Source organism: Impatiens glandulifera, unplaced genomic scaffold (genome assembly GCF_907164915.1).
Source record: "Impatiens glandulifera unplaced genomic scaffold, dImpGla2.1, whole genome shotgun sequence".
Classification (NCBI taxonomy): domain Eukaryota; kingdom Viridiplantae; phylum Streptophyta; class Magnoliopsida; order Ericales; family Balsaminaceae; genus Impatiens; species Impatiens glandulifera.
Genome location: NW_025919163.1, coordinates 181,792 through 189,560, shown reverse-complemented (window position 1 = coordinate 189,560; position 7,769 = coordinate 181,792). Strand labels below are relative to the sequence as shown.

General features: G+C 30.5%; 1 protein-coding gene and 2 non-coding genes across 3 annotated transcripts; 1 reads left to right on the top strand and 2 right to left on the bottom strand.

Moving 5' to 3' along the window:
- Positions 1–1,236: 1,236 nt before the first annotated feature.
- LOC124917630 (50S ribosomal protein L1, chloroplastic) lies at positions 1,237–4,191 on the top strand. The gene is made up of 7 exons (XM_047458017.1): positions 1,237–1,681; positions 2,105–2,284; positions 2,359–2,413; positions 2,714–2,841; positions 3,333–3,416; positions 3,725–3,850; positions 3,932–4,191. Exons 1-7 carry the CDS (start codon positions 1,301–1,303, stop codon positions 4,067–4,069), a joined length of 1,092 nt encoding a protein of 363 aa, XP_047313973.1. The 5' UTR covers positions 1,237–1,300; the 3' UTR covers positions 4,070–4,191.
- A 1,860-nt stretch (positions 4,192–6,051) lies between these two features.
- TRNAG-UCC lies at positions 6,052–6,123 on the bottom strand. The gene has a single exon. It is a non-coding gene; the product is annotated as a tRNA-Gly (tRNA).
- Positions 6,124–6,189: 66 nt separating this feature from the next.
- On the bottom strand, positions 6,190–6,261 carry TRNAG-UCC. Its single transcript has one exon. It is a non-coding gene; the product is annotated as a tRNA-Gly (tRNA).
- Between the last annotated feature and the right edge of the window lie 1,508 nt (positions 6,262–7,769).

Below are 7,769 nucleotides of genomic sequence, written 5' to 3'. Positions count from 1 at the left end.
TCTTCAAACTATTGCTGAAGCAAAACGTCTGTTCACGCTTCTTCAGACTACTACTGAAGCAAAACGCTTGCTCGCGTTTCTTCAAACTACTACTGAAGCAAGACGTCTACTTGGTGTGGCTGCTGAGATTCTACCAAAAAGAAAAGTTTGAAGACCATCGATGTAAGTAGTGCTCTCAATTGGGCGTACCTCTTACTATCAATCATAGATCCCTAATTTTCAAAATTAGGGGAGCCATGAATGTAAAGAATAGTTAACCCGGGTGTTTTCTTACGTTCAAACAAATCACACAAATACCTCAAAAGGTGGTAGAGATTTTTATTCCTCAATGACAAACTTAGCACGTAAATCAACTTAGTCTTTTTTTCCACAAAATCATTTAAAGTATTTTTATTTTTAAGAATGTTAATTGTAAAATGAAAACAATAAGTCATCGTTATTATAAAAATCAATTTGTTAAAACTAATTTCTATATTAACGATATTTTTTTTATAATAAGATATATAGATAAAGGAGTAAAAAATAATTAACACAAAATATAATGATATTCAACTAACAAACAAATGTCTATATTTTCGGGAAGTCGTCTATTCTATGATATTTTCATGAAATGAAGGTCCAAGTAACCCTAATTTACAATGTTTTTATTTATAGAAGCAATCAAAAGTTATTAAGACTACACCCATTACAATATATAAACTCTAATAAAATTAGAGCCCAAAATCCAACAAATATATATATAAAAATATCTAACTCGAGCTAAATTTAAACAAAAAAAAATCAAAAAAGAATATATTCAGTAATATTTGAATTCGAATTTAAAGTTATTAATGGTAATTCATAACAAACTTATTTAAATTTAAAAACAAGATATAATTAAAATTAATTTGATTTTATAATTCTCAATTATTCTCATTTTAATTGAGAATAATAATTTTAATATTTTTTAAATTTTTTTATTCAAATTAAACATCTTATTAATTTATTATTTATATAATTTATTAAAACTATCATTTTCACTCTATTAAAAAATATCAAAAATTCCATAGTTCCAATCAATTATATTCAGTGATTAAAGTTTTTTCTTATGGTAATAAGAATCTTTTAAAAAAAAAAGGTTAGTATAAAGAATAATAGTTGGAAGAAGAATTTGAAAAACAGCAAATACTTTATGGGCTTATTTAAGAGTTGAATGAAAATAAAATTTGCTTAGCTTTCTAAGAGAGTGATTCTTATCGGCTTCTTTGTTTGGATAGGTAGAAAATTCCAGTAGAGCGAGAGAACAACAAAGCTTCAGAAAATGGTTTCTGCATCTACATCCGCTTCAACTCTAACGCTATCTTACGCAGCTCACTCTGTTCTTCCTCAAGAACTCGCCACTTCTTCTCTATCTTTCAGGCTTCCTAACCTTCGTTCATTCCCATGTTGTTCCAAAACCTTTTCTTCCCTGCCATCTCTCTCACATTCCAGACAGAGAAAACCCACTAATTTGTTTGATTTTTCCTCCTCTCGTTCCGCTCGTTTTACAGTACTAGTGGCGGATTTGTCCTCCGAAGTGCAGGTTGTGGAAGAGGAAGTGCAGGAAGATGAGGATGAGGATGAGTTTCCGCGCACAGTTGCAAACACGCCTCCAGTTAAGCCAAAGACTGGCAAGGCTGCTTTGCCTTTAAAGAGAGACAGAGTATGAAAACCCAGAAAACCCAGTTAGTTAATGTTCTTAATTTCATGATTTACTCTCTTCTTGATCAATTCATTGCGTATATTTAGCTTTCTCGTTGTTGAATTGTTCGAGATTTCAACTTGTCACTAAATTCTCCAGATAATTCAGACAAAGACGGAACATTTTGTCAATTGTAACTCAGACAAAGATGGAACCTTTTGTGAATTGAAAATTCAATGGTTTATCCTGCTTATGAGAATTCTAATAGTTGCTTAAATGTTATGTACATCCAAGAATGTGAGCAGGAAAAGAACAAGAAAAAGAATGGAATTACAAATATGGTCATATGGAATCTGCTCATCCTTTTCTAACTTGTTTTTAGTTCATGATTTGAATATATAAGCTGATTGTTTTCATTTCATTCTCTTGTCATTGGAACTTCAGACTAGGTCTAAAAGATTCTTGGATATTCAAAAATTGAGGGAGACAAAGAAAGAGCATGATCTACAAACAGCAATATCATTAGTGAAGCAGACAGCAAATACAAAGTTCATTGAAAGTGTTGAAGCTCATTTTCGCCTCAATATTGACCCAAAATACAATGATCAGCAATTGAGGGCAACGGTGTGTTTCTTTGGCATTGATTGATAAACGTTAACTCCTCCATGATTTTTATTGATAATGATTCCCTTATATAGGTGAACTTGCCTAAAGGAACTGGACAAACTGTTAAAGTTGCTGTTATTACTCAAGGTAAGTCTCTTTCATACTGCTTATTTTGATGAAGATGATGATGATGATGGATCTTTTTGCTGCAGCTTATGAACATTGTTGTCTTATGTCAATTATGCCAGTGCCCTTGTTATAAGCAAATATTTGTATTGCTAGCTGCCATTATATGCTTGAAGGCTTTTCTGCAATATTTTCCATGAATATACTCCGAATCTCTGAAAACTCATTATTGCTGATCATGATATGACATTAGACTTGATTCGCTTTAGTTCAGTATGATATGTGCGGGTGTTGACTTATTTCTCTGAATATTGATGAAAGGTGAAAAGTTCGACGAGGCTAAAAATGCTGGTGCCGATCTGGTTGGTGGGGAAGACTTGATAAAACAGATTGAAGGGGGATTTCTTGATTTTGACAAATTGATTGCTACTCCGGATATGATGGCTCAGGTTGTATTTAGTTTGTATGATACTTTAGTGTTTGCATTAAAGGGAAAAAAGTGGCATCACAAAGGGCTTGTTTGATGAAGGGTTATTTTGATATAATCCAATTCTCATGGTCATTCAAATTATCAACTAAAATGCCCTTATTTTAGTTTTGTAAACACTTTTAAATATTAAATATAAATGATATTTTAGTCATTTAACTCAAATAATCCACTTTTTCACCAATGTTTGATTACTAGTCTTTTTAAGTACATTCCCGATATTAGGTCCACATTTTATCAACTCAACTTAATTAAAATTCAAATATTTTCATTTGGTTTATTGAACATTTACTTATCAGACTTGTAACTAATTTGACACTTAAACTAAGTATTTAGCATTCAGCCAGCACCAGAACAAATTGCGTTTATCCACATAGATCACATATTCACAAATATGTTTTTTTTTTTCAAATTTTGTCTATTATTTCTAATGTTCATACTATTTTGCATCAGGTTGGTAAATTAGGGAAGATCTTGGGTCCTCGAGGATTGATGCCAAACCCTAAGGCTGGTACAGTTACTACTAACATACCTCAGGTACGAATTTGAAAGATCTTTTTAAGTACTCTTGATTCGATTATCATACACTATTAGCCCAAATATCTGATTCCCACTAAGAATGCCCTAATTGAAGTACGATATCATGCTAGCTTACTCCTACAAATAAATCCTAGTTTTAAAAAATTTATCCAGAGAATCAAATTTCTGATTTTTATCCTAAATTTTTGTTTGAAAGTGAAAAATAATAACACTCATAAACTGCCAATAAATTTCTGAATCTGTGACTACACTATGTTCGAATAAGAAATTGAACATAAACCAATGTGATTGATTACCTGTTTCAGGCTATAGAGGAATTTAAGAAGGGAAAAGTAGAGTACAGAGCAGACAAGAGTGGAATTGTTCATTTACCATTTGGAAAAGTCGATTTCTCCGACGAAGATCTTCTCGTGAACTTGCTTGCTGCAGTTGTATGTACTCTCCCCTCTCTTTCTCACACACTCGCACACATTCCTTTGTTCTAAAATCTTCATTTGTTAAAAAAATGACAGAAATCAGTTGAAACAAACAAACCATCGGGTGCGAAGGGAGTATACTGGAAAAGCGCGCACGTTTGCTCATCGATGGGTCCTTCAATTCGATTAAACGTAAGAGACATGCTTGATTTCAAGCCTTCAACAAATGCTTGAATTTGGTAAATTTGTCAATCTGTTCTTCTCTTTGGATATGTTCTAAAATAATAGTGTATGATGACAATATATCTATTATTCATACTTTTTAAGGTTTATGGAAATTGTAGAGCTTGCACACATTTTCATGAGTAAACATCAAGAGTATTTATTAGTTTTGAAATTTGTTTCTTTTAACTATTATTTTTAGCCTTCAACTATCAGTTTATTTGTTATAAACTATAACAACTTATTTGTGGAATCGAACTTGCGATTCGATGACAAACAACTATTTCATATAATTGTTCATCAGAAATTGTTTTCACCAATTGCGGAGAATGTTCCTTACGATCTCATATGGGAGAAGTTGTGGGACTCTAAGTTTTCATCAAATATCTCGTTCTTTGGATAGAGTGTCATGCATGGAGGAATTTTGACAGATGATATATGCATGAAAAAATAATGTATTATGACAAGTCGTTGTAGAATGTGTCATAAAAAAGTGGAGACGACGCCTCACTTGCTTCTACACTATGATAGAGTGATTGCGATTTGGAGTTTATTATGGAACATGATTGGTATTCAGTGAGTTATGTCGGAATCTATCATTAGTTGTTGGGAAGTGTAGATAGAGACGGTGAGTTCAGTTGGTCTGAGTCATTGGGTCTCTATCTTGCTTATCTTCTGGCGTACCATTTGACTTGAAAGAAATCATAGAACGTTCAGTGATCGTTATTGATCAATTCTATTATTATGACAATCGGAGAAATTTTATTGGGTAAATCAGTTGAGACAGTTGAAGAACTCGTTGATTTTTTCTATGGTCGTTAAAATGTGTTCTTTTTGTTTGATCATTGGTGAACTATTTTGTTGTTTTTTTAATGTTTTTTTTTTAATTTTTGTTGTTGAGTTTAAATGACTCTCATTTATATCCATTAACCATTTTTAAAAAAAAATATTTTTACCAAGAAAGAGGATTAACACTGAGCTAGAAAAAATGACAAGAAAACTTTCTCATGGATTTACGGTTTAGGGATTGGCTTTCAAATTTTCAGCCACATGTGATAGAATGAATTTTGCTAATTCTCTATATAATTGTGGGTTCTTTCTATTCCGTGATCACACTGATCTAACATTGTAATCTGCATCATATTCAACCGACTTATGAAAATATTTAAACTTTTCTAGTTTAATACAATATTTTGTTAAACAAATCTTTCATATAATCATTATCATAAGTTGTTTTGCATTACATTAAACAATTTACTTGATTTCAATGAAATAATGTCTACATAAAGGATGTTAGGAGTTGAACTCAGGTCGTGTCTATTGCTTAAAAGGTAATTATGTTAGCAGTTGGACAACAAACGCTTAAGTAAATGATTTAAACTTTTCTAAAAAATGAGTTTTCCGTGAGTCAAACTCAGATCTTTTGCTTAGAAGGTAATCCTAACCGTTGAACTACAAACGCTTGTGAAATAATGTCTACATAAAGGATGTTAACGGGAGTTAAACTCGGGTCGTGTCTATTGCGTAAAAGGCAATTATGTTAGCCATTGGACTACAAATGCTTAAGTAAATGATTTAAACTTTCTAAAAAATGAGTTTGCCGTGAGTCAAACCCGGATATAAGGTAATGTGAAATGACTTAAACTTTTCTAGTTTAATACAATATTTTGTTGAAAAACTTTCATGATAATAATGCATCTTTCCAGAGTCAAACTCAGGTCTATTGCTTGGAAAACAATTATCCTAACTATTGGACTACAAACACTTATGGAAGAGATTTAAACTTCTCTCGTTTAATACAATATTTTATTAAACAACTTTCATTCATTGCGACCGTTGGACTACAAAAAAAACTTTCATTAAAAAATGCATCTTCCGGGTCTATTGCTTAAAAGAGAATTATCCTAACCATTGGACTACAACCGCTTATGAATTGTTTTAAACTTTTTTTAGATTAGTATAATATTTTGTTAAACAACTTTCATTAAAAACATTGCGTCTTCCGGGAGTCGAACCCAGGTCTATTGCTTGGAAGGCAATTATCCTAACCGTTGGACTACAAACGCTCCTGCAAATGGTTTAAACGTTTTTATTTTAATATAATATTTTATAAAAAAACTTTCATAAAAAAATGCGTCTGCCGGGAGTCGAACCCGGGTCTATTGCTTGGAAGGCAATTATCCTAACCGTTGGACTACAAACGCCTATGAATTGATTTAAACTTTTCTAGGTTAGTACACTGTTTTGTTTAAGGATGGCAATTTGTAACCGCCCCGAGAAAACCGAACCGAATTGCCCCGTTTGGGACGGTTTTTCCCCGAAATCGAACGAGGATGGGGCAGGGATGGTATTTGTGTCCCCGCCCCGATTCTGTCCCGAATACCATAAACATAATTAAATATATTAAATCACCAATATATTTATTTATTTACTTTATTTTATAAGAGTATTAAAATTATTTCTTTATAATAATATAAATTTTTAATATATTACAATATATATTATATTAAAAAATGGGTTTATATAATTTTATTGTATAATATTTATTTATTTTTTTAAATAAAAATTAATAACGTTTATTTTTTTAAATAAAAATTATTAACGGTGTCCCGCGGGATTCCCCGAAATCGAAAAAACCCGAACGGGGCGGGGATGGTATTAAAAAAATCTCCGAAATTAAAACGGGGCGGGAATGGTAATTGTATTCCCCGCCCCGAACCGCCCCATTGTCATCCCTAATTTTGTTAAAAGCTTTTCTTAAAAGAATGTCTTTGACGAGTCGAAATCGGGTCTATTATTTGGAGGACAATTAATTATCCTTTGAACACAGGCTTATACAAAAAAAAAAAAATATATATATATATATATATAACATTTATATAATAGTTTGATGTAAAACATTATAAGTTTTCAAAATTACTATCTATTAAAAAAAAAAATTCTAAAATCAAACCCAATCATATTTATTGAAAAAAAATAATCAATATCTTAAAATAAAATTTATCATTTCCATCTATTTTCCATATAAAAAAATTTCAATCTAATTGAATTATACCTCTCATACCAAATAAAAACAAAATCACTTCTTCAATTCTTACTGACAATCAAAGTCTTGCTTTAAAATAAGTCATCCGGATAAGGTAACACATTCTCCAAAATAGTTTATTTACTAAATAAATAATATATTTAATTAAATTTTATTATTTTTTTAAACATGGTGTAATATAATGGTTTAAAATAAAACTTATTACAAAATTAAATCTCACAAAAAAAAAAATTATCAATATTTTAAACTACTTAAATAAAAAATATAAAAATTAAATAATAATAATAATTCACCTTGTGGGATTGACTTTGCTTACAACACTATGAGTAAACGAGCTATAATTATGGAAAGTTAGGATGGTGAACTCCAAGAATATGCTCACAAATAGAAAACAAAATCAGTGACTTTTTTATTTTGACAATTTAAATTTTACTTTGACAATGGCTACTATAAGGTTTGGGTAAATTTGTTCTTATTTTTTATTTTATTATTTATCTAGTTAGTTATAATTAAGTTAATACATCTTGTGGTCCAAAGTATTCCTAAGACCATTGTACAAAATATTAATTTTCAAATAATTTCAACAAAAAATTTAAAATACAATATTATGTACTAAGAAGAAAAATAAATAAAAAACATAAGAAGACAAATAAAGTAATTGAATTA